Source organism: Dryobates pubescens, chromosome 3, assembly GCF_014839835.1.
Source record: "Dryobates pubescens isolate bDryPub1 chromosome 3, bDryPub1.pri, whole genome shotgun sequence".
NCBI classification, from domain to species: Eukaryota; Metazoa; Chordata; class Aves; order Piciformes; family Picidae; genus Dryobates; species Dryobates pubescens.
The window spans coordinates 7,121,938-7,148,494 of NC_071614.1; the positions used below are offsets into that span (position 1 = coordinate 7,121,938).

Genomic DNA, 26,557 nt, shown 5'->3' on the forward strand with positions numbered 1-26,557 from the left:
ATGAAAACCCTAGGGAAGCCTTATTTGCAGAAACAGAGCAGATATTCCCCAACACATAGGCAGGACTGGGGACTTGTCTAAGTAAAAGAAAGCTCAGCACAGGCACAGATTTACCAGTAAGAGCCTGAGGGTTGTAGCCTTGCCCTGCTGTGGTGCCCATCAGTATGCTAGGTGTATTCCCATACCCCACAGCTCAGCTGATCCCACAGTTCCCCTTCCCTGTTCAGAACAAGTCTGTGCCAGGAAAAGATGTGGAGATATGCAGGGGCCTTGCAATGGCCTTCTGCCCAGAGAGTAGTTTGTCCTGTACCACAGCATTGTGACTAATTTCTCCCTTTTTAATGCCTGTGAGACAGCACAAACCACGGTGAAGTGGGCAACCACTGCCATTCCCCAAGGGCTTTCTTCTCTGGAGGAAGCCCTTTGCCTGTCTCCTTGCTGGGAGAGAGGCAAAGGGAGCTGCAGCCAAGCAGAAAGGTGTTCCCCCTGTTAATGCTAAAAACACCCTAGAAGACAGTGACTAGTTTCATTTTAGGGAAGCAGTATAAAATGGAGCCACTGAGCGACACTGGAGCCAATTCAGAAAGTCAGAGCCCTGAAGTGCCTTGCATTAGGAGAGAGAGCTTTGAAAGTGCAGGCTTTGGAATGAGATCCTGAAATAAGGAAGAGAATCATTTCCTACCGTTGGGGAAAGTGCTGTTGGAGTTTGGCAGATGGCAGGTTCTGCACATAGATCTTAACCAACCCAGAGCAGTTGTGGCAGGATGCTTGCAGAAGAAAAACAGTACAGGAAAGCAGAGGTTTCTTTGGAGGCTGCAGTTCATTAGGCATTGAGTGCAGTGCCTCTTCTTCAGGCCTTTTTTTCTCTAACCAAGACATCAGCTGCAGTGTTAGAGGCTGGTGGGAATTAAAACTGGATGTGTGTTAGTTGAAATTTATTAACATTTTAAAAGGCACCATTAAAAATGCATGAGTGTTAGTTGGAATTGATAACATTTTAAGCCTGTTTCCTCTTACCTCCTCCGATCCCTTGCACACACAGAGGTTCCCCTCCAGCAGCAGGGGAAGGCTTGTCGTGGCAATGCTGCTCTTCTCCATGGTCATCTGACACAGTGGGTTTACGTTATCTGTTCTGTAGCCCACAAACTGCAGCCCATGTTTCTCTCCCTGCTGGTATCTTGAGCTTCTCATGCCTTTGACAACATAGTTAGTTTCCCAGCAGATCCCCTGGGCGAAGCGCCCGTGCTCAGACCTGGCCTCATAGCCACGTCAGGATGAGTAGAGGTGACATCCTCCTGGGAGCAGGCAGAAAGGCAGGTCATTGCCAGCATTGTTGGATAAAGTAAGGACAAAAGGCCTCCAAGACCTAAAAAAATGGAAAGCTGCTTGTCTGTGAGAGGAGGACTTCTTTCCTCAGCCCCCACAGGCAGAAGCAGGACTGCCCATGGGCTGTGACCACCACTCCTGCCAACAAGCTTAGACCTCGTTTAGAGATCTACTCACAGGGCATCTCTCGAAAATATTGAGGTCACAGAGTACAGCTGTCACAGCTTCCACCCAGGAAGCCCTCAGAGCTCCATGTTTGAGTCCAGGAGGAGGGAATGGAGTAGGTAAGTCCTGCAGAGGGGACATCTGCTCCTCAGCACAGGCAGAGTGCAGTGGCTGATGTTGTGACCAGCTGATGAGCAGGGGCAGCTCAGACACAGGAGGTGCTTCATGAGGAACCTCCATAGGGAGCTGCTAAGAGGGAAGATGCTAAAGACCTACTCTGAGGCACAAACCACAGCTGCTGTAGGTGTAAATTCAGCAGGGCCAGCGTAGCATGGTAAGGTGTAATCACAGGGATGGAAAAGCACAGGGTTTAGTCCCATAGCCTTACCTTTTCTTCCCAGTGTTTTCATCTCCTAATGCTGGTTTATGCATCACCTGTAGTGTGGGTCAGTGCTTCAGGACCAGGAGGAATAAGGAATTGAGGGAGGAGCACGGAGCACAGTTCCATTTTGCAGACCTGTGGGACACTGAAGGTGAATTGCTCCAAACATCAATACACATGTTTGAGGAAAGACGGACTCCCCTGCTTAATGTGGTGTAGTCATGGCTTAAACCAGGGTGGAATCCAACCTCCAGACAGGTGCAGTTGTTCAGCCAGGAAAAATTAACAGCATTGCTTTAGCAATTTCTAATTTTCAGATTGCTTTAGCAATTTCTGATACCCTCTGGAATGGTTCCCAAAGGACTCCTAAACCCAGTGGTTGTCACAAACCTCCCAGGCAATACTGATAGTGCATCGTAAGCAAATCTATTTACTTTAGGGACAAATGCTCACTTTTTGCATTACTGGAAGCTCCTAAGTTTTTTCATGGCTTAGTTTTGCATTCTTCAGCTCCCCCAGCACAGACAGCAAAGCCAGTAATTTTTTTTCCCCCTGTGGTCAGGCTCCTCCTGCTGCTGTCAAAGGATTTCAGGCACTGCACAAGGCATTAATTTGTCATTCTTCTACTGTTTTCAGGATACACAACATCTCTTTTTAGCCACGTTTAAGATTTGAGAGAAACTTAACTAAAAAAAAGTAAAAATAATTTAAGCTGTGCCTAAATTCCTTCTTGAAAGACAATAGTGCATGTGAGACATTTCTTAAGGAGTCTAACACTTGGGCACACTAAACTGGTTTAAAAAGCTGAACTTCAACTAATTATGTTTCAAGGACTTTGTAAAATGAAGCTAATTATTTTCAACTAAACCATGCACCATATATTCAATTTTTCTGCCACTCTGAGTGGGATCCCATTCCCTGGGCCCCAGCTACAGGGCTCAGGGCAGCCTGATCTAGTTGAGGATGCCCCTGATGACTGCAGAGGGGGTTGGACCAGATGACCTTTAGAGGTCCCTTCCAACCCAGACCATTCTATGATTCCACACCTCCAGGGGGCCTACTGCCATAATCAAGCCAAGAAAATGGTGGCTTAGTACATGAGGGAGTGCTAGAAAACAGGATTTAAAAGTGGCATGGTACCTTCCTTCCCTTCTACACAATGAGCCAGAAAGGACTGCTGGCATGCCATGTGAGTCAAATGCCGGTGATTAAAGGGAGGCACATTTGATCTGGGGGTCACAGCTTCATGAGCCCTTGTGAAAGGATGAGCTGATAAACAACCTTCCCTTTCACAAAGATGTGCTCCTAAAGCAAAGTGAGTCAGAACTGCGTCTCCAGAAGTGTGTGGTTGATGTTCTTTGTTACAAAGACTCCCAGTGAGGCCCAAAGGACCATCCTTGGTAGCCTTCTCACCAGGAGCAAGCCCATTTTGAGCTCTAGCCTTGTTTTCCCTTCATCAAAAGCAGCCCACATAGAAAGCTGAAGTACTTTATCCTAGACCCCTCAGGCTGACCCAGCGCTTCTCACCTGGTGCCCTCTGCTCCCACAGTGCAAGGTGATCATTTGCCAGATGAGCAGCACCCAGCCAGAGCTCTTCCACTGGTTCCTCTTCCCGCTGGCACTGGTGGTCTACGCAGCCATCTCTGGGCTGCTGGGCTGGACAGAAGAAGCAGTGCTCATCGTGTTCACCCTGCTGCTCACAGCTGCCCACGTGCACTATGGGGTCTGTGTGGTGAGTAAGCACCTCCAAAGCGGCCATGGGAGAGCTGCACCAGGGCAGGTGGAAGATGGGGCTGGGAATGGTTGCTCCATTGCCAAGCTGAGGCAGTGGCCGAGTCTGAATGTTCAGTTATGGGGACATTTGTTATGTGTCTTGTTTTATTTAGCCTAAAGTTCAAAAAGCAAGTCAGTCTGCTGCCAGCAGTGCCTTTTTGTGTGTGCAGCAACTTCAGTGACTTGAATTATTCCAACATGACCACCTGGTTTCAGCTTTAAACCCTTCACAGGATATTTATGGACTGGTTTTATGGAGCAGTCAAGACCCATTGTGCCATGAATGCTCCCATTCCTTCTCCCCTTCCCCCCTTTTTTTTCTACCTTAGCTTACTTGACTGAAAAAAAACAACCAGGAAGGTAAAATGCAAAGTGACATGAACAGAGATCATAAAATAAGGTTAACTTGAGTTTGAGTCTGCAAGCAAAATAGCTGTCCCAGTTTCTAATCTTTTCTTGGCCCTCTGCTAGCATCTCCCAAGCTGGAAACATGAATGGTTTACCAGTTCATTCAGTGTTATCAGCACATATTTGTGTCTGCTAGATATCAGTTTTGTCATTTATTGCCATCTGAATTACTGCTTACATTCGTTTTCCCTCAGTTAATGCCCTCTTTTCTAAAGGGTATTGTCAAATAATCCTCAGCAAAGTGTCTTAGTGGGGGTTTGCTTTTAGATAAAAACACTTCACATGGCAAAGATCACATTGCAGAGGGAGCTGGTCAGCATTCTTGTATTTAAGATACACCACTGGGCTGTAAGGATTTTCCTTTGAAGGAAGCCTTTTGTCAGCAGACATTGGCATCATAGGGGATTTTACCCCAGCACTGATATGGGCCAGGCAGTGGAGGTCAGAATGGAAACAGCTGGCCAAAACTGAGTAGTGACAGAGGGGCCCAGCTGCAGCCCAGTTGTGTCATCTGTGAATCTGGGCTGGAGAGATTTAACTTCCCATCAGTGTGCTGCAAGAGGAATGCAAAGACCACAGCTCTCTTGCCTGCAGTACTTGTAGGTTCCCCAAGTACATGAGAACTGTGGTTGGGTCCTACTCCCTCTGCTCAGCAGAAGAGAGATGGCTAATTGTGAAGCACTTACAATCTCCTCTCTGTCATTTCTCTTCAGGGCAGGCAGCTGAGTGAGCACCTGAACATTTACATCTTTTCCCTGAAGAAACGTGTCCAGGAGTGAACACCTGCACTCTGCTCAGACTGTAACCCTTGGTGATTTACAACTCTTCTGATGTGATACAAAGTTGGAACTGAGCTGATTAGAACAACCAAAGAATAGAATAGTTGATACCCGAACTACAGCGACAATGAGCTATGCAGAAGATGCTTCATCTCAGAGGAAGATTCCTGTCCAGCAGAGAAGTGTTTGCCCAGTTGTTCTGCTGCTAATATTTATTCTCCTCACTAATGCCATGCTATGACTGTCCCTGAAGCTTTTGTCTCCCTGGTCCTCCCCACTGTGCCCAAAGTCCTGGATCAATCCACGCTGGGTCACATGAGATCCCTGATGGTTTATAACCAGCACTGGCTTTGCCCAGCCTGCTCACCAGTGGGACTCTGGCAATGCAAACCCTCCCTTTATGTCCTTCCCACTCAGACATCTGTGCCTGCTTCATTTTCCAGATTTATTTTCTCACAACCCATTCCTTCCATACAACCTCCTGAAGGGCTTCCACACATTCAGTGTTTTCTGCACCTCAGATGGAGGTGTGAAGAAAAGAGAATGAGCTCAGCAAGCTGTGGACATGGTCAAGTGGATTTGAAACACAGGATTTCTGCCCCTCCCCGCCCCCAGTACTCACAGCTGACCTGTATCTGTCAGAAATGCAGCCTCCCTGCAGCAGCAACTGCCCTTTGCACTTGTTTTCTAGGCAGTAACAGGCACAGAGCTGATATTTCAGTAGCAATAAGCAACACACTCTCCAAAGGTAACCAGCTGAGGGTAAATGTGGCCAGCAGACCTTTGAAGATTCTCATATTTCACTGCAAAAGTAGTTAGTGAAACCTCATCTAGGAGTGCAGAGTGCTAAACAAATCATGATTTGCCTGTGTGCTCAACCCAGATCCTTGGGGTTTTTAGATACTGACCAAAAAAATATGAGACAAGAGAAGCTTTTTTTGACCCCTCACACGTTTGCATGTAGCTGTTACCTGCTCACTTCATCTGGCATGGATGTCAGCTTCCTGCATGCCTCGGAGGAAGGAGCAGGAATTTGAGTTTCATCTCTTTGAGCTCACACATTGCCCTAGCCAGAGGGGCTTTTTGGCCTTGACGCACTAATGAACCAATCTGTCCACTTTCCCCAAGGTAAGCCTTGGGTTGCATTTCTTGCAGGGGATGTGACTGAGGGCCTGGCCTGTGTATTGCCAGCTAACTCTCTCACTTGCCACAAGCAGAACAGAAATGTAGTTGTTGAGTTGCTGAGCCTTAAGTTCAATTTTTTCCCCAGTTCTTAAGACTATTTCTCCTGCTTTATCACAGGCCTGATCATTTCCCCCCCCCAGGTAACACACCCTTGCAGCAGTAACTCCTGTTAGTACTTGCAGCTGAGCACTGACTAATCATACCTTGGTCAGCAGCTTCCCCTTGCTTGTTCCACCTGTTACAGTTGTTGACCTACCACATTAGCAGGGCTGACTTTTGAGAGGTCCCAACCCCCAGGTGAGCATCTTACTTCAATCACACTTAGCAGCTTAAGGCTTATCATAGAATCAACCAGGTTGGAAAAGACCTTAAAGATCATCAAGTCCAACCTATTACCCAATTCCCAACACCTCCTGACAACTAAACCATGGCTCCAAGTGCCACATCCAATCCTTTTTTGAACACCTCCAGGGACAGTGACTCCACCACCTCCCTGGGCAGCACATTCCAATAGCCAATTACTTGTGGCCAGTGGCTTGTGTTAGGCAGAGGACCCAGGGCATCCTGTTAATGCTGGTTTGAAGACTTGCTGAGCCCTGCAGACTCAGGCAGGGCAAGGACGTTCCTGCACCCTCCAGCCCTGCCAAGGTCCAGCTCTGAGGTTAGAGCAACAAGAGACATCTTCCAGCCTTCTTCCCTGCCCTGCATGATACCAGTGGAGCACCAGGTCTCCATGGAGTGCTCCCTAACTGCTTGAGGTCTCTTTTCTGGAGTAAGGCTGACAGCTGTTTCTTTAGTGAGGTTGCTAAAAAAAGGCAGTTCTGTGTTTGAAGAGAAATGAGCTTGATGCACCCTGCAATCTGTTTGCTGCAGCTAAATACTACATCTGAAACTAGAGACACTGCCACAAGAGACTCACCTATTTCAGCAGGTTTTATTTAACCTGCCCGTCAAAAGCATCTGGAGGCAGCCCTGATGAGAAGAGCTAAAATACAACCACCAAAAATACCTCTGGGTTGAACGTCGTGGCACTGGAGACACTCTGGACAGGTTTCCCTTTTCCCTTTGTCTTGCACTTATGAAAGAGCTGGAAACAAGGGTCCCAGAAGTCACAGGATTTGATGCACTGTAATGGAGTATTTTGGAATATTTCATTAAATGAAGTTAGAAAACTTGAATGTCCACAACCTGCCTGCACTTGCACCTTTCTAAAGAGAAATACACTACCCCTTGGAAAGGAAATGAAGCTCCTGCCAGCTTTCTCATGCAGCTTTCTGTATGGAAAGAGGGCAGGTAACCTTCTTTCCCCTTTTTTTAAAGCAGCCTGTCACTACAATCTCTGTAAGAACAAACAGCAAACCAGATCATGCAGTGCCCAGCATCTACACTGAATTGTGAAGCCACCTTGGATGGCAACTGGCTCAGTGAACACAAATAAAAATGCTTTCTTCACCGGGTGGGATGGTCACAGGAGCTGTTTTATCAAGTCAGAGAGCTCTGTGGAGATGACCTAAAAGCCCAGCACAATGGGTTTGGGTCACATTACAGCAGAAAGTTTTCAGCTAATTGAACTGTTTAGTGCTTTTGAGCACCCACACTAGCCCAAAGACATGGCATGGCTTATGAAAAGCAACTTACCTAGCTCTGCCGTCCCAGGTTTGAGCACTTGGGTTGGAAATGAGATCCTCTGCTCCCTGCTTTATCCTCCCCTCCTCTGCCAGAAACCTGACCTCGTGGTGGTGGCACACAACCAGCCAGCTTCAACTCATGGCAGAAAGAGGTCTTGACGCAAGGCTCAAAGCCCTGGAGACAGAGCAGCACATTGCTCATGCTGCAGAAGATCAGAGCTGTGAGAATGACAATGAAGTTTTCCCCTTCCAAGGACCTAGCATTTTAATCTAAAATGTAGGTGGCTTTAGGTGCTACACTGAAAATGCCTCTCTGAATACAGGGCCATTGCAAGCTTCAGTGCTCTCACTTTAGCACTCTCTTCACCTCCTGGCTGCTGCGAGTTTTGCTTTTACCGTATCCAAACTCAGAGAGAAGAGGAGATTCAGTTCTTTGAAGTGGGGAAGCATTTACCACAGAGCAGAACATTCTGCTTACATGCAGATACACAGCTGCATTTGCTTTCTTGATTTTGGAAGGGGATGCAGTCACTCAGCTCTTGGGGAAAACAAACACCTACACACACAGAACTGAGGGGTGACTTCACGGTTATGTGAAGGGCAGTGTCAGGAGGATGGGGCAAGATATCAGAATAGAATAAACCAGGTTGGAAGAGACCTTCAAGATCATCACATCCAACCTATTATCCAACCCACCTAATCAACTAAACCATGCAACCAAGCACCCCATCAAGTCTCCCCTTAAAGACCTCCAATGATGGTGACTCCACCACCTCCCTGGGCAGCCCATTCCAATGGACAATCACTTTCTCTGTGTAGAACTTCTTCCTAACCTCCAGCCTAAATGTCCAGTGATAGGCCAAGGGGCAATGTGTGCAAGCTGGAGCAGAGAAGGTTCCATGTGAACACAAGGAAAAGCTGCTTCACTGTGAGGGTGACAGAGCCCTGGGGCAGGCTGCCCAGAGAGGTTGTAGTCTCGCCTGGAGACATTCAAAACCTTCCTGGTTGCGTTCCTGTGTGACCTGCCCTAGATGATCCTGCTCTGGCAGGGGGGGTTTGGACTGGGTGATCTGTCAAGCTCCCTTCCAACCCCTAACATTCTGTAATTCTTTTGTTAGCTTGCTTGTTTTTTTAAAGCACCTCTCTTTTTCCTTCCTGCTCCCACCTGAAACAACCAGAGGCATTTAAAGCAGTGAAGTAGTCTCTTCGAAAGTCTCGAATAGGCTCTAGAGCTGGACAGATACTTTTTAACATGTATTTTTTTTATTAAATATGTAAAAAGATCAATGCAAGTCAAGTTATTCACATATCCAGACCAAAAGAAATCTACTCTACCATGCAACAGTCTGTGGCTAATGTCAAAGGACTGGTAACAGCTGAATGAGACTTCTTGTTTCTGTCCCTCGCATCTATTACGCCATCACTCAGCTATTTATAATTAACAATACATATGTTTACATTCCTTTCAGTTTACATTTAATATAGAACCAAAGCTTTATGGTGTGCTATTTAGTCAAGGTAATTACAAATGCATATTAAAACCAGGAGGGAAGAATGGGTTACTCACAGGGGGGTAAGGGTAGGGGGGGGGAAGGACAACTCTTTCCCCTCGCAGAGCATCGCTCTTCCCCTCAGCACAGCCAAATTTCTGGTGCCCACGAGGTACTTTCGCTGCCCCAGCTCCCCTACATCAGTCACTCCCCCCTTGATACAAACAGTGAGGGCAATGGTCCTCAGACCAGAAATGGGATATAAGGAGTTTTCAGGAAATGCAGTTCAGCTTTATTACTATTTTCAAAATTATTTTCTTCTTTTTTCTTTATATGTGCTTCAAAGAGAGAAAAAGAGAAAGGCAGAGGAGCCAGGCTGTGAACCCCCTCCCCCGAGGAGCTCAGCAACCCAACCCCTCGCACCTTCAGCAAAACATTTTCTCTTGGAAGTGCTCTCCATGCATCTATCTGCTCAGGCATTAGCAGAAGGATGAACTGCAGTTAAGCAGAGACTGGTGCTGATGAAATGAGGCTTATCCTGATCCCCAACTCCTGGCCCCCATCAGGAATCCCCATGCAGGTTAAAAGGACATCTTGGAAGTCTGGACAAAAATGAGCAACTGCTCTTCACCGGTATTATGAAGAACTACCGTTTATTACAATGACAATTGTAATAGGTACATAGGTTCTAATAAACACAAATACAATGGAAATGACAATTCCCCCATTTGTGGTGGTTCTTGGAAGTCCTTGGTATGGGATATACACATTTGTTTTTAATCAACCAGACTTTATTTGTAACCAATCAAACCGGGAAAGGGAAGCGCTGGCCTGCAGGTACTGCAGTACTGTCATCACGGGGCAGGACGTGAGGTCAATGCTGGAGGCAGGGCTGGGAAACCTTCAGCCCACAGGATCCAGAAACTCTTCTGCTGAGCAGGGGGAGCGACCAAGGACCTGGCAACACCTGTTCTAGATAGTGCTTAACAGTATTTTACACGTTGTCTGTGGTGCAACACAACAGCAGGGATCTCACATTTAACCAAGAGCCACTTAGCTGCAGAAGATTATTAGGAAGAGAAAGCTGCACACGTGTGTGAGAGATGGGCAGCTGATGAACTGAAAACCTTTCCATGGAAGTGTAAGCTGGCAACTTATGCTTTAGGAGCCTAGGAAGGTCTAAGATGATATAATTGTTCAATAGGCTTGGAGTTTTTCAGCGCCTGCCAATTGGGATGGCACTTCCATGTACCTGCTAAATCAGTGTAACAATCCAGAGTGAAGATCAGGTGGGAGACCCAAAATAGCAAGCATTAAATATTCAGAGAGTACAATGCACAGTCTTAGGAGAAGGATAAGGAATGCTTCAAGACACCTCTCTTCATAAAATACCCTCATGTAGAACAGGGCAATGGGACTGCACTGGCAGGGGAGTTCTCCCTGCAGACATCTCCAGGGCAGACCTGGTTCTGCACTGTGCCAGCCTCACTGGAGGAGTCAGCCAAGCGCAGAACCGCCCCTCGCTCGGTCAGCTGCACCCCTCTGATGTGTGCTCTCCTCAGGAGGGCTCCTCACTGCCCCTCTGTGCTTCATAGGCAGCCTCAACACCAGTGAGGTGTCCACCACCCACCCAAAGGGAGCTCAGGGGGGTTTCAGGGCTGGTGCCGATTTCCCCCTCCACGCCTTGAACTAGTGAGGATGTTTTCCATCTTCCATACTCATATGGCCAGGGCAGCAGAGGGGAGGAGGAGACCTGAAGGAGCTGGCCTACTTTGTCCTTTCCTGGGGGGTGGGAAGCCAAGCATTACAGCAGAGATCATGTCCTGCAGCTACACTTGTGTCAAGGAGACCTCTCCATCAGCACTGAGCTCTGTGGAGGCAGAGCTGCAGCCGGAGACTGGGACTGTTCCTCAGCAAGGAAGAAAAGCTGGGAAACGTCTATTGACTAGTCAGGAAACCGGGAGGGTTTTCAAGAAACTTAAGTGGATGTCTGTTCCTCCAGAAATAAGCCAAAAAAACATACCATGCAGCTTTCTAACGAGCTAACACAGGGATTTAAATACCTCCTTGTGAAACAGATTGCTCTGCCTTCCATTTTGTGGAGGCAGGGAAAAGAACGAACACGAGCAACACGAGCGTTTCCCTCCCTCACCGTTACGGCTTGAGCATGACTTCCACTGTATCCCTTCACTCCAACTCTTCATCCACATGTATGCCCCTGGGCAGATGTACTAGGGAAAATAAACAACAACCCAACAAACAAAAAAGAAAACCCAAAGCAAAAGCACCACAAAGTGAGAGAGACAGCTAGTGGTAGGGTACTTCTTGCCACACAAAATGCCAATATAAATATGTCAGAACAAGTTACAAGTGGATCATACTTCAGACAAAAAAAAAAAAACAGGGAAAAAAAAATAAATATCTTTTTTTTGATTTTTTTTTTGTTTGTTTGTTTTTTTTGTTTTTTTTAAAGAGCAGAACAAATCTCAAGCAGCCAAGTGGTGAAGTTGCAGTGATGTACAGTAGGTGATGTAGCCCTACAAACCCTCTTGGGAAGATACACCGAAAGAAGACGTCGGCAAACGCGTCTCGGCAAAGGATGGGTACAGAATGCAGTGGCTGGCTGGCACTCACTATGGTACAGAAATGTTAATGGCAGGCTGGGAGTGAACTGATTTCAAGTTTGAGGCCGCACATGTTCCATTCTCCAGAAGAAAGTTCTCACACAAAACGAAAATTGTCAGAGAGGCTGGCTGAGTCAGTACTCCTCCTGCTGCTGGGGCTGTTCATGGACTTGCTCTTCACCTTCATGCTCTTCTGTGTGGCTCTCCTGCAGGGAGAAAGAGAGCCCAAAACATTCTTCAGCAGAAAGCATTCCTCAGATCCTGGAGATATTCAAGGTGAGGCTCGACAGGGCTCTGGGCAACCTGATCTAGTTGAGGATGCCCTTGCTTGCCGCAGAGGGGATTGGACTTAGATGACCTCTGGAGGTCCCTTCCAACCCAGCGTTCTGTGATTCTCATGTAACCTTGCCTCAGGGCACGCTCCATCACCTCAAGCTTAACTGCTCATTTTCATGCACAGAAGTCCAAACTGAGCTGCTACCCAAGAGCAGCAGCACCTTGTAACATTTCCATTACATGCATTTGCTTTTAAGTAGTGCACATGCAGTACTGGTACTGCCCTAGAGAAAGCAGTTTGCAGCATCACTGAGTGTTAACTCTTCTGCTGCTTCACCACACTGAACAGCTAGACAGCAAGGTGCTCAGCAGTTGGGTGCTCGTGTCCTCATGTCCTCCCCACGTGCAGGTTGTCCAAGCATTTCTGAATCTGTCTGCTGTAGTTTTCACAGCATTTTCACTCCAGGCTTGTACCACTAAATGGACATGACAGTTTTGCTATCACCTGCTCTAAAAATTGAACTCGGCCTCCTTTTTGAGGTCAGACTGCAAACAAATTCGTTAGTCACTGCATTCAAGCACAAGGCTTTGGGCAAGGATCGCTTGGGCAGTGCACATGGGCTGCACTCCCGGGCTTTCCTTTCCTGAAGAAAAGCCTCATGGCTACAATATCATTTATAAACATCACAAATCCTTAAAATTAAGGCAATGATGCTTCCCCCTCCCCCCCCCCACTTTGCCTCTGTATACCTGAGACACACTGAAACAGAGCTAAACAATCTGAAATGGATTTACAGTGAACTCTCTAGCAAGAAACTAGGAATGTTGGAGTTGCCTGTGGCTTGGGAATTGGAGCTGTTTCTCATCTAGGGGTTGGGAAAGCCAAGCTGCTGTCAACAAGGGATTAACCTGCAAAATGCTGTGAGATACAGAGTTTAACCTGGGACAAATTCATTACAGAGAGATAAAAGTCAGATCTGAAGAGCAAAGCAGGGCAACGAGACAGCAAAGTCCAAAAACAAGTAGTAAGCAGCACCTGCATCAGCAAGGGAACCACAGTCTTGGGTTTAGTGCTAATGCATTGAGGTCTTTCCTCAGCAAATTACAGTCTGCTGAATTGAGATGAAAATGCACCCTGGAAGATGAGGAAATCCAAGTCTCTCACTAAAAGGTACCCAAAATTTGCACGGGGAATGGTCCCTCTACTGTTATCTTTAGGATCACAGCGACATATCCAGACTCCAACTACAAACACATCTTAAAGGCAAGGCCATCCTATGAGGTTCATGCACAGGCATGGATGCTTTCAACAGAGAAAGACTTGGAGGGAGACAGCAGATAACACACTGGGAGGTGGACTGATGTAAAACATTTTGCAGTGTGCTCTGCCAGCAAGGAAAACTGCAGGAAGAAAAGCAATGAATGCATTCCTCAGCAAGGAATCACTTGCTGCTTAAGCCAATAGACAGATGTGGTAGGGGTATGGGGAGCAGAGGGATTTTTCTGGCTTTGCTTTGTAAATAAATCTTGAATCCAGAAGACATTTCCTCTGACCACTATATATTTACATATAACTCTTTAAAGCCTGTTATCACATACCTGGCAAATTTGTCTTGTTGTTTATTGCTGTGAAAATAATGGCTTCCTCCTCCTGTTCCAGCACTCCCCCGCACCGCTGAACAAATCCTCTTTGCCCTGTCACTTCTCATCTGAGCAGTGACCCCTTGTCAGCAGCAAGCTTGTGTCCCTCTGGCACCTAACTTTCATTTAAGCTCTATTTCTCTTTTTTTTTCAGACAGACATGTGACTTACAAATTCCTTGGACACTACTCCTGATAATTCAAAGTCAGCTGACTGCTGCTGCAGCAGCTTTCTGGGGACAGAGAGAAGCCAGCCCCACAGTACCACCATGCTGCTGAGAGATTAAATTGATGCTTTTACCCTCTGGAGCCAAAGCCATCATCCACTGGAGACTGAAGGGTCAGTCATCACTACAGCACATAGAGGGATTTAGTTAACATGAATGGGAGCAGTTCAGCTAAATCTCACTGAATCATCATCCCTGAATGTTTTGGAGGAATTTAACCAGCACCCCTTGCAGCCTCTTGCTTTGTTTCAGTGTCTACAGAGCTAAGATGAGATTCTTGCTTAATCTTGCAGACAATACATTGCTGAAATTTTAGTAATAGAGGATTACTGGCTATGCACAAGAAAGAATTTTGCCTATAGCAACAGGATAAGGAAAAAAAATGCTGAGGAGCATTATCTCTGCAGATAGAGTCATGTACTTGGCAACCTGCTCCCTATGCATTACAGCACTGCCACACGGGCTAGAGAAGGTTCACAGCTGTAGACACTGAACAGCATCTCTCAGCATTTCTGACTGTCAACAGGTTAAAATGAAGAGGGTTTTTTTTCAATGTGAGTAAAAAAAAAAATATTTATGCAAACAGGCAGAAGATGAAAACAGCCTCCCCAAACCCCCACAAATCAAAACCAACCCCCCCCCCAAAACCAAACAAAAAACCCCACCCCAAACCAACCAGACAAAATCCCTCAGGCTCAGAGCCACATGAAAACTGTGTGAAACTGGGACACCCTCCTCCCCTTTCAGATCAACTTGAGCCAACCTAGAACGTAAAGGCTACACCAAAAGAGCCAAAAGGGACCTGAGTCCCTTCTCCAGGCTCAGTGCACTGTTTGCAAATGAAAGCTTTCTTTCTGGAGGAGGAAGCATGGAAATCCCAGCTGCTGCAGTTCTGCTGCCCTAAATACAGGACATGACCCAATACCTTGCCCTAACTGTGTACAAAATTAAGCTGGTTTGTCTAAATAGAAGATATTAAGCTTGAACTTACATGATCATCTGAAGCATAAAGGACTTCCATTAGCCGATTGACAAGGTCATTGTTCTCTCCCCCATGCTCCTGGCAGAGAAGTTCAATCTCCCTTAATTTGCCAAAGTAGAAATCCCTTTCCTTCTCCACGCCTTCAAGTGCAATTTTTAACGAGTGTACCTGCATATAAACCAAGATGTGATGCATCAGTTGTGAGGTGCACTCCAGACAAAACAAGCCAGTCTAAAATTATGCATGCTAGACAATCTTCAATACATGTTGAATTTGACAGCTTGAAATGAAGTCCACTCTTTATTCTGAAGTGCTATAATGAGCCTTACACAACAGAGAAGAGTAAATCACGCTCCCCCATGACACCTTTGGGGCATATCTTAACCTTGATCCTTATATGTCAATTTTCTCAGTGCTCTTTTAGACTGAAACCCAAAGCAGCAGTTGAGGAATCAGGCCTACTTAAGATTTGTCTCCTAACCAAGCTGCCACAGCAGTCATTAATGGTCATTAATGAAATCTTCAGCTCAGTAGCATAATTTTACTGGGATTAAGGTGCAGTTGTTGGGAAACCTATCAACCGGGAGAAGAGGAGGCTCAGGGGAGACCTTATTGCTCTCTACAACTACCTGAAGGGAGGTTGCAGCCAGGAGGGGGTTGGTCTCTTCTCCTAGGCAAGCAGCACCAGAACAAGAGGACACAGTCTCAAGCTGCACCAGGGGAAGTTTAGGCTTGAGGTGAAGAGAAAGTTCTTCACAGAGAGTTGTTAGCCATTGGAATGTGCTACCCAGGGAGGTGGTGGAGTCACCATCCCTGGAGGTGTTCAAGAGGGGATTGGCCGTGGCACTTGGTGCCATGGTTTAGCAATCATGAGTTCCTGGGTGCCTGGTTGGACTTGATGATCTTTGAGGTCTTTTCCAGCCTTATTGATTCTATGAACATAGAATAAACCAGGTTGGAAGAGACCTTCAAGATCATCGCGTCCAACCCATCAACCAATCCAACACCACCCAAACAACTAACCCATGGCACCAAGCACCCCATCAAGTCTTCTCCTGAAAACCTCCAATGATAGAGACTCCACCACCTCCCCAGGCAGCCCATTCCAATGGGCAATCACTCTTTCTGTATAGAACTTTTTCCTAACATCTAGCCTGAACCTCCCCTGGCGCAGCCTGAGACTGTGTCCTCTGACACATTGGACACATCTTGCCTAAAACCATGTGGATGTAGCAGAGAAGTTCAAAGGGAAATGGTCAAGACCTAGTTAGTTGTAACGCTGCTGTGTTGGGTTTTCACCTCTCCTCTCCTCCCTCCCCACTTACCCTATCATTACACGTCCACGTTTCAGCACACAACCTGCTGCACCGTGGACTTTCTCCTCTGATTGACAGTGCTCTTCCTACCAAGAAATTCCTTCAAATCCCAAGTAGCCTTCTCTTGGCAGCTTTGTTCATGTGAGTCTTCAAACTAAACTGTCAGACTCAATTTGATCACTAGTACTGCTGCAGAAATCATTTGTAGGCAGCACAGTTGCTAATGATTAGGCTTCACGACACCACGAGAGATGCTGCAATATGATTTTATACCCATATACACACACACACATTTAAAAAAGAACAGTTTTATGGGAGCACAACAGTTCAAGTGCTGCCCAACAGTGTATGCACACTCAAGATAACGTGCAAGTGGCTCTCAAATTTGGACAGCAGTGTAACAACCACCAGGAATAATCACAGATGAAGCTGTCTGCAGGAAACACACTGACCCTGATCACATCCACACTGCTGCCAAATTAGCCTGCACATCTTACAGCCTGCAATTATACAAATGATTTCCTGAGTAAACCATGCTAAATAAATCAAATCACATCAGACTGCATTTCAGCCAACAGATAAAATGTAACAGAAAGTTCTGTGCTGCCAGTTGTACTGCAAGCTGGTTTGTTTCCTTCACTAGTACAAACAGCAGCAGAGTTCAAGGATTTGAGAGCCTGCTAACCCCCATCAGTTCATCTGTCCATAGCTGCTGAGCTAGCCCTGCCTTTTTCTGACCTTTGTTTGCACTCTCAGAGGTGTCAGGCAGCAGAACTGACCCGCCACCAGGGCAGGATCTCAGAGCATCTCATTCATATACTAACCCATTCCTGACCAGATGCCCCAAGTGTGACACCCAAAAGCCTTCCCTTGCCAGTGGGGATCTATGACTGGTGCAAGGCTCAGCCACCCTACCACTAATTTATTCATTCAAGTAGGAACAGTGAAATGGAACAAGACTTCACAAGATTTCAGTCTGCAGATGAAGACCTTACATTTAAGAACTATCTTCTGGATCTGCAGCAGCATTATCCTTGAGAGCAATGCTTGCATCCAGACAGAACAAGAGCATAACTGCTTTCAGACCTCTTGCTCTCTGCCTGCCAGAGCTTGGGAGAACAACAAACTTCAGCTGAAACGTTGGCAACTAATGGCTCAGACCATCCCTCCTCCTGACCTATTTACTATGGAGGCATTCTCCTGTTTTCATTCTAGCACATTAATTCCATTTTAAGAAATGGAATCATTAAACAGTGCCTATGTGCCCCAAGCAAATTAACTGAAGTGCACAGCAAATGTTTTTGTAACCAAACCAGACAGACTTTTCTCCAGTCATACATCAACCCACCTGTGACATGTTCATTTGTTTTGCTTCAGACCCTTAGCACATGCCCCTCCTATGACCATGCCAAAAGGCTCATCCTGTATGAGGAACTGTGCATATTAACTCCCATCCTCCATTTCTGGACCAGAAACACCTCTCTGCCATCCAGTTAAGGGGTGCAGAAGCAGCACTCGTTACCAACTGCTCTTTTCCCTGTTGGCATGTTTTGGTGCTATGAATATTCACAGGACTGCAGAACCAGGCTGGAGACTAAGTACACAGTGCAGCCATGCAGCCAGGATGGTGCTGCTTTCAGGAGCTCTGTGTGTACTAGCACACAGTTAGCAGCTCCTGGGACCACTCTCCATGTGTAATGGCCCCTGGTCTGTGCTGTCTCCTCAGCTCCACTCAAACTCCTTGGGATTCTGCTGGCTAGCACAGCAGGGATCACTTTAATATTTTAAATGCTCTGGATAAACAAGTTCCAGCACACAGTGAGATTCCTTGGAAGTGTTCAATTTACCAGCACAGGGGCAGGCAATCACTAAGAGCATTTTAAGAGAAACTTTAAGATTGTTGGAAGCTGTTAAACTAGCAAATGTTATGGATGGGTTACAAATGGTAAAACACTGTGTATGGACAGCCTCACTAACAATTTTCCACTACAAACTGCATCACAGTTCAGATGTTTCAACCTCCCTTAGCTGCCACCCATGAAAGGGATGAAAAAAGCAGAGTCATTTGGTATCCACAGACACCATTCAACATTTCTTACTCAGAAGTAAGACAGCAACCAAGCGAAAGTGGCTGCTGCCCTCATCTCCCTGGTTGCTGGAGAATGGTAAAACATGGGCAATTTGGCTTTTTCAGCATGTTCAGACTGGGGTCAGAAAAGCCTGGCTCAGAGCTGCTTGCAGCACAGCTTTTTTTGGCTCATGTTATATGCCCAGGGCGCACAAGTAACCATTAGTGGGAAGTGCTAACGCTGCCAGCGTTATAAAAGCCTTCCAGACTATTCTGGCTAGAAAAGGGCTCTTCAAAGCTAGCTATTAAAGCACCAACTTTCCAAATCTTCAAAACTTCTCTTTGGTGATGGGGGAAATCATCAGTCTTCCCTCTGGGTTGTTTGTATATAAAGCTTAAGGGTTTCACACATGGAACGTGCTAGGCATGCATTAGCAGTGGATGTGATAGCGATTGTCTATTTTAGTCAAGATCAAATGCTTTTATGCTGCTTAGATCTCAACCAACTCTTCCTCCTGAAGCAAACACATTCTGACTTCTGAGTGCAAATGTCATGGTTTAAGTTGCACTGAGCTGATGCTTGAACTCCACTCTGTCATTAGAATAGAATAGAACAGAACAGAATAGACCAGGCCAGACTAGGTTGGAAGAGACCTTCAAGATCGAGTCCAACCCATCATCCAACACTACCTAATCAACTAAACCATGGCACCAAGCACCCCACCCAGTCTCTTCCTAAACACCTCCAGTGATGGTGAATCTGTCACCTCCCTGGGCAGCACATTCCTATGGCCAATCACTCTCTCTATGAAGAATTTCTTCCTAACATCCAGTCTGAACCTCCCCTGGCACAGTCTGAGACTGTGTCCTCTTATTCTGGTGCTGGTTGCCTGGGAGAAGAGACCAACCCCCACTTGTCTACAACCTCCCTTCAGGTAGTTGTAGACAGCATAATGTCTTCCCTGAGCCTCCTCTTCTCCAGGCTAAGCAACCCCAGCTCCCTCAGCCTCTCCTCATAGGGCTTGTGCTCCAAACCCCTCACCAACCTTGTTGCCCTTCTCTGGACACTTTCCAGCAAGTCAAAAAGAATGTGAAAAAGATTCCATGAAAGTCACACACATCCCTTCCTTGTACAACATGGAAGAACTTTGATATTACAGCAACAACCAACAGCCCAGGGACCTCTCAGTTGGTGGACCTTGTTGTGCCCTGGGCTGCTCAGAATCACATCCTGCATCTGCAGCATACCAAGTGTGGGCTGTGGCTATCCATCCACCACCTTTAAGTGCGTAACAGTGACCAAGAATGTGCAAACAGTGCCCCAACAAACTGAAATCTTTGTTGTTGAGGTCACTGAAAGCCTGAAACCAAAATGCCCTTAATTGTGGAAAATGATACTTGATCCAGCATAATGATGCCTTCCTGAGCATAGCTGCCAGCCAGCTCAGACTGTAAAATAGGTTTTTCCTTTCCTTTTTCCCTCATCTGGGACAAACAAGGATCAGGCCTCAACTACTACCTGAACAACAAAAACTCCCTGAAGGGAGGTTGTAGCCAGGTGGGGGTTGGTCTCTTCTCCCAGGCAACCAGCACCAGAACAAGAGGACACTGTCTTAAGCTGTGCCAGAGGAGGTTTAGGCTGAATGTTAGGAAGAAGTTCATCCCAGAAAGAGATTTTGGCCATTGGAATGTGCTGCCCAGGGAAGTGGTAGAGTCACCATCACTGGAAGTGTTTAAGAAGAGCCTGGATGAGGCACTTGGTGCCATGGTTTAGTAGTCATGAGGTGTTGGGTGACAGGCTGGACTTGATCTTTGAGGGCTTTTTCAACCTTATTGATTCTATGCAAGATTTACACTAGTGCCATTTACACCACTCTGCCAGCAGAGTCTTGAGCCAGATGCAGATATTGATCACTGTCCAATGCAGAGACACTTGCACACCCAGGAACAACAGCATGCAATAAGGCTGCATTACATAAATGAAAATGAAGCCATCACATTCCCTACACTAAAGGCATTCTGAAGCATTATATTGCAGATCATTATAAATAACTAAGAATTCTCACAAAGGTAGATGAGATTTTTGAATTAAAAAGGCATACTACCCTCTTAACACCTTCTTTCCTGAAAGCAGAGTGCAATTAGCTGGGTCTGACTGCAGCTGCAAATCCCTAACACCTCAGTATCCCAAGCAGGCCTTTTATCTCCACAGCAACAAATGAAAATGATTTATTTCACATTTGGAGTACACAAGAGCAAAGTGAAATAAAAAACAACACACCATTTCCATGCCTAATAAGATTATCATACTTCAGCAAGACTTACCTGTCATTCTAAGGTCACCTTTTATGGGCACTGGCAAACACCAGACTTCTGTCAGATGTTATTTTTAACAATAAATCAACTTTTTCCCTCCCCCTCCTTCCCCCCTCAGCTGAACTACTTCAATCTTTTAGAGAACATCATTCAACAGAGGGCCATATTAGATTTCATGCCTGCCTGTGACAATGAAAGCATCTAATTTTATGCCTGAAGCAAATTTACCTGTTCACTGAGCTGTATGACTTGGGTTTCCAAATCTTTATCTGATTTAGATGCTGAGCTGCTTGGGGCAGCTTTTTTTGCTGAAGATGGGCGAGAAGGGGTTGATCCTGGTTTGGAAGCTGGACTGGATTTAGCAGCACCTGAAAAACACAATAAAAAACCCCAATATTCAACATTTCCCTTCACTATAAATCCATTCCTATTAAGCTGGTGCTGAAACAGAAGTGTTTGTTTTGCAGAGAGCCATCCTCTCTTGCTTCAAGGTGACACTGGGGGAGCGGGGGGCAACTTCAGTGCTGTTATGCAGTGGGAAAGGAAACAAACCACAGTTCTTAGCAGCTTGAGTTTGCTACCAAAGGGTAAAGTAACCCTGAAATTAGCATAAATAGATCAAGACTGTAATATTCCCTTGGCATATATTTTAAAGCTGAAAGCTGCTGAGAGCTATCAACAGACCATTCCCCCAGCCCAATATTTAGTGTACAAATCTATCTTCAGTTTCCTTGGAGAGAAAGGAAATTGAAATAAAGATTGAAATAAAGTCAGATTCTTCCCTCATTTTCACAGGTAAACCACCCTTGAGGCAAAGGCATTGGAATTCAGGTGGAGCATGCAGAAACCCAACCCGTGGGTGAACTCACGGTTGCCATAGTGACCAAGAGATGAGTTTTGATCTCCTTAGGTTTTGCTATTTGTTCTTAATTACTTGCACTGTAAATCTGTCAGAACACAGAGCAACATCTCTACCCATAAAACCGAGGGGGACTCATTCACAAGGCCTGTGGCACACAAATGCCCAAGCAGAGGAATGTTTGTGTGGAAGGGTTTGCAGTACCTTCCTAAAAACCTCCCAGACAGCAGCGCACACCTTGCTCTGCCTCTCCATTCTTCATGCTCAGCTCTTCCATTCAGTAGCTCAACCCCAGAACATGAGTGCCTGCCTCACAGCTGTTCACTGTGCTCTGACTCAGTCTTTTCCTGCCAACTAGGAATACATGCAGTGGACAAACACCTGGTACCAAAATTGCTTGGGTTAAGGAGCCAGAAGTCCAGCCCTCTCTCCCATCCATTCTATTTGATTTATTAAGCAGACACATGAATCACAAGTCCTGCTTTGCAGCACCCATGTTATCACTCTTCCTCACAGAAAGAAAAGCACAGTTGTCCTGGCATGCTGATGGGACTCTGTGGCCATCCTCCACCACCAAACGCTGTTGACTGTGAAAGCCTGGGCCATACCAGGTGAAAGAGAAAGCCTGAATCCAGCAAGCACCCGGCTGAGTTGACAAATTCCAGAGGGATTTGCCCCAGCTTTCTCAGCAGCCAGCTTCCACACCACACCTCACCAGCTGCTCCTCCCATTAGATGATTTGATTTATGAACACTGCAGAATTGTTTTGAGTTGTCATTTCCACAACACAGCCCCAGACGGCACTCGCCTATTCATTGTAAACCCAGTGCTTTACAAAGTGGTACTGGGAAGGAATCACAAAGCAGGCAGGGAAAGGCAGAAGGAAGAAAAAGATGGCTCATGAGGCTGCCCATATGTCCAAACCCTGGAGCTCACATGGTCTCTGACCTAGAACTGCATGGAGTGATCCCTTGGAGGAGCTGAAAAGCAAATGGGAAAGGAGAACAGCAATGGGTTACTTAATCAGGCTAGCTTAGGCTTTTCTGATTTAGTCACAGACCTCCCCAACAGTCATCTCCTCCTCCCTCTAAGGCTAACTCTGTATTAACTGGGTCACCTAATGCCAACAGAATATAAACAACTTGGTAAATCAGTTGACTTGTGTAAGCATTTTTGTGCAAGATGTCCACTCTCTTTTTCTATGCTTCTCAAAACAAGGCAGACAAGAGGGGGGAAAAATTAATTAGCAACTCCAGTGCAATAATTTCCATGTCTAAATCCTTACAATTGCACAGTCACCACTAGCAGATCACAGATGGCAGCACACAGACTTGCTGAAGTTGTGTACATCCCTGAAATGAAATTCTTTTCCCATTATACTCCTATCACCAAAGAACAGTTTGTTGAAGAACATTAGAAATGCAAAGAAATTTTTTGGTGGCATTTCTTTCTTTAGACAATTTAATGACTTCTAGCCCCCTGCCTTCATGACAGATTTTTCCAGGTTCAGTCCACATTCTGGCTACCTAAAAATGAGCTGCTTAAAAGGAGCATTTGTTAAGGTGCTCTCAAAGCCAGGAGAGTAATTTTTATTTGGATTAGCAGGTATATGAAAGTGGTGTCAAAACATGCAAGATACACATGAATTCATCACTCTGACTGCAGCATTCTAATGGGGCCTGAAATTATTTAACAAATAGAATAGAATTAACCAGGTTGGAAGAGACCTTCGAGATCATCATGTCCAACCCATCATCCAACACCACCCAATCAACTAAACCATGCAACCAAGCATCCTGTCAAGCCTCGCCCTGAACACCCCCAGCGACGGCGACCCCACCACCTCCTCAGGCAGCCCATTCCAGTGGGCAATCACTCTCTCTGTGTAAAACTTCCTCCTAACCTCCAGCCTAAACCTCCCCTGACGCAGCCTGAGACTGTGTCCTCTTGTTCTGGTACTGGTTGCCTGGGAGAAGAGACCAACCTCCGCCTCACTACAACCCCTCTTCAGGTAGTTGTAGAGAGCAATAAGGTCACCTCTGAGTCTCCTCTTCTCCAGACTAAGCAACCCCAGCTCCTTGCATCATATGCAACTGCAAAAAGTTACCCATACAAAAATGAAGATTAAAATAAGGGGTATACTAAACCAAGGAATCAATGTTTGTTGATTTCTTATTGTATCCTATGCCTGCAAGCAGCAGTTCAGGGTACTGACTGAAAATTCAAGATAGGAAACCTTGGCTGGTCAGCACAGTTCTCCCCCTGCACAAGCCACCCTTCTACTTGAAGGCAGAACTTGACTTCCCCTTGGTAGTGAGCACCTGCACACAAGCACAGGAGAAGCTGGTCAGCTTTTCTAGGGCAGCATCCCCAGGCTATTATTTCACCATTCTCCTTGGAGGTCATGGTACAAGAGCTGTGTGAGACACGCTGTGCAGCCACGTCACACTGCTGCTCCCTTTCACACTCAGTAGCCCTGGGAAGTGAGCTGGCTCTTGGTAGCTCAGGGTACTGACCACAGAGAGCCAAACCATTAAGCACACAGGTCTTTCTGACCTGCAGAGAGGTGAGAACAGAGCAAGCACAAACATTTAATCCCCAAGTATTCTCCAATTTGAAGCTGAGCAAACCCACACCATCACTGTCTGCAGAGGGCTGTGGAGCACCCAACACATCAGGCATTACCTTCTGGCCCCCTTTGAAAACAACAAAGCCTTTTGAATTTCTACAGCAAAGCATTACTAAGCTTTATGAAGGCCAGACAAATCAAAAGAAATCGACTTTTGCTCTGTTTCTCAAGATCAGCTCTTAAATGAACACGATACTCCAATTTCAGCAGCGGATAAAAACCAGCTAAATGACCTGAGCGTTTCAGACAATATCAGAGACAGCTGGAGAGAACTTAATTGCAACAGAGAATGCCTAGGGATTTCCAATTTAAAATTTCCTGGAGAAAGAAACAAGAAAAATAAAACACACATTACTGTACATTTATTCTGAAACATCAGGTTGAGAGTCTGCTCAGAGGTAAGCCTCCCATTCCAGCAGGAGCTTAATTTCATACAAGAATTAAGGGACACTGCTTGATAGAGACTTGAGACAGCCAGATATCTAAATGGAGCTGAAAGATCCTGATAGACTTCATGACACTGCTATTGAGCACCACAATGGCTTTGCAGTCAATTAGTGCAACTGGGAAGTCACTCCTAATGCAGTGCTCAGATGGGCTACATATATAATCCAAGCAGTTCAAAAATCCATGCAACATCACACCTTCTATAAAAGTATTTCTATATAACCCACTGACGTTCTGAGGAGGCACAAAACGTCATACAAATCATAGATTAAAAGTATCTGATAAGCAGCTTGCTTTTTTTCCACCCCCCACTGACCACAGAGAATTGCAGTATAATCAGCACCACAAACCACTACCAGTGCTGCCCTCCAGAGGAGGGCAACAAAGCTGGTGAGGGGTTTGGAGCACAAGCCCTATGAGGAAGCTGAGGGAGCTTGGGTTGCTTAGCCTGGAGAAGAGGAGGCTCAGAAGAGACCTTATTGCTGTCTACAACTACCTGAAGGGAGGTTGTAGACAGTCAGGGGCTGATCTCTTCTCCCAGGCAACTAGCACCAGAACAAGAGGACACAGTCTCAAGCTGTGCCAGGGGGGTTTAGGTTGGAGGTTCAGAAGAAGTTCTTCATAGAGAGAGTGATTGGCCATAGGAATGTGCTGCCCAGGGAGGTGGTAGAGTCACCATCATTGGAGGTGTTTAGGAAGAGACTCGATGATCCTCGAGGTCTCTTCCAACCTTTGTGATACTGTGGGTGCTTGGTGCCATGGTTTAGTTGATTAGATGGTGTTGGATGATGGGTTGGACTCGATCTTGAAGGTCTTTTCCAACCAGGTTTATTGTATTCTATTCAATGCCTTTTCAAGCTGACCGTTGGTGTTCCAAGAGATGCTCAGAGCCTTGCTCCTGGAGTGGAACAGCCTCACACCCCCAGAACATGCCAGCAGCAAATAGACTGAAAAGCAGCACAGCAGAAAAGGACTTAGGGGTTCTGGTGACCTCCACAATTAGCATGAGCCAGCAATGCAGCCTCACAGCAAGGAAGGCCAAGAGCCTCCTGGGCTGCATTGGGAAAAGCATTGCCACCAGTTCGAGGGAGGGAATTGTTCCCCTCTCCTCAGCACCTACGAGTCACATCTGGAGAACTAGAGCCAGTTTGGGGCTCCCCAGTACAAGAGGGACATAGGCATACTGGATTGAGCCCAACAGAGGGCCATGAGGAAAGGCTGAGAAAGCTGGGACTGTTCAGCCTGGAGAAGAGAAGGCTCAGAGAGACTCACCCTTACGTGAAAGGAGGTGCAGGCAAGACAAACCTGGACCCTTTTTCAGTGGTCCCCACTCAAAGGACAAGAGGCAATGGGCACCAACCAAAATGCAAGAAATTCCATTTAAACAAGAAACAAATTCTTCATTCTGAAGGTGATTCTGGAGCTGTCCACAGAGGTTGGGGATGTCCCCATCCTTAGACCTGAGCACCTGGCTCTAAGTGATCCTGCTTTGAGCAGAAGGGCTGGAATGGATAACCTCAGAGGTGCCTTCCCACCTCCACTGTTCTGTGAGAACTTGGCTACAGAATGCTCTGATTTTAGGTCAATGCAGGGCCCAACTAGAGTGCTTTGTAACAGTACCACAGCTGCTTCACTTAACACCTGGATGCCTTTTTTACCTGCCCATGTAACACTAGCAGAGATGGGAAAAATAAATCCACAGTTGAAAGACAAATTATTTTGTTCTTGTACTGAACAAAGTTAGATGAACCAGCTTTGAAATGCATTATGAGTTTCTGTCTGCTGCTCCAGAAACAATGACTAGTCACTCCATAATTAAATCTACCCCTCTCAGTTGCAGCTTCACTATTCCTTTTACATACATTTTACAAACAGATGTACACTTCTCTGATTTTCAGCAGCAGGTTTGGGATACAACAAAGCTGGGCTGTGATTTCCATGTCACTTTACATCACTAGCACAGCCTTGCAGATAAGAGACCTATGTAATGTTTAGAGGCAGATCCTGGGAGCTGTATGAGTAATTAGTACACCATTA

General features: G+C 46.1%; 2 protein-coding genes across 4 annotated transcripts in view; one reads left to right on the forward strand and one right to left on the reverse strand.

The window, feature by feature from the left end:
- LOC104303092 (ethanolaminephosphotransferase 1) overlaps positions 1-5,876 on the forward strand; it is a 43,641-nt gene extending 37,765 nt beyond the window's left edge. The window contains exons 9-10 of the mRNA XM_009903675.2: positions 3,423-3,605; positions 4,768-5,876. Coding sequence (XP_009901977.1) covers positions 3,423-3,605; positions 4,768-4,833 — 249 coding nt within the window. The 3' untranslated portion in view covers positions 4,834-5,876. The remainder of the gene's footprint in view (positions 1-3,422; positions 3,606-4,767) is intronic.
- Positions 5,877-11,588: 5,712 nt separating this feature from the next.
- MAPRE2 (microtubule associated protein RP/EB family member 2) overlaps positions 11,589-26,557 on the reverse strand; it is a 70,490-nt gene continuing 55,521 nt past the window's right edge. For all 3 annotated transcript variants that reach the window (XM_054179633.1, XM_054179632.1, XM_054179634.1), the window contains 3 exons: positions 20,814-20,953; positions 14,895-15,053; positions 11,589-11,966 (listed from right to left, as the gene is read on the reverse strand). In XM_054179633.1, coding sequence (XP_054035608.1) covers positions 11,895-11,966; positions 14,895-15,053; positions 20,814-20,953 — 371 coding nt within the window. In that variant the 3' untranslated portion in view covers positions 11,589-11,894. The remainder of the gene's footprint in view (positions 11,967-14,894; positions 15,054-20,813; positions 20,954-26,557) is intronic.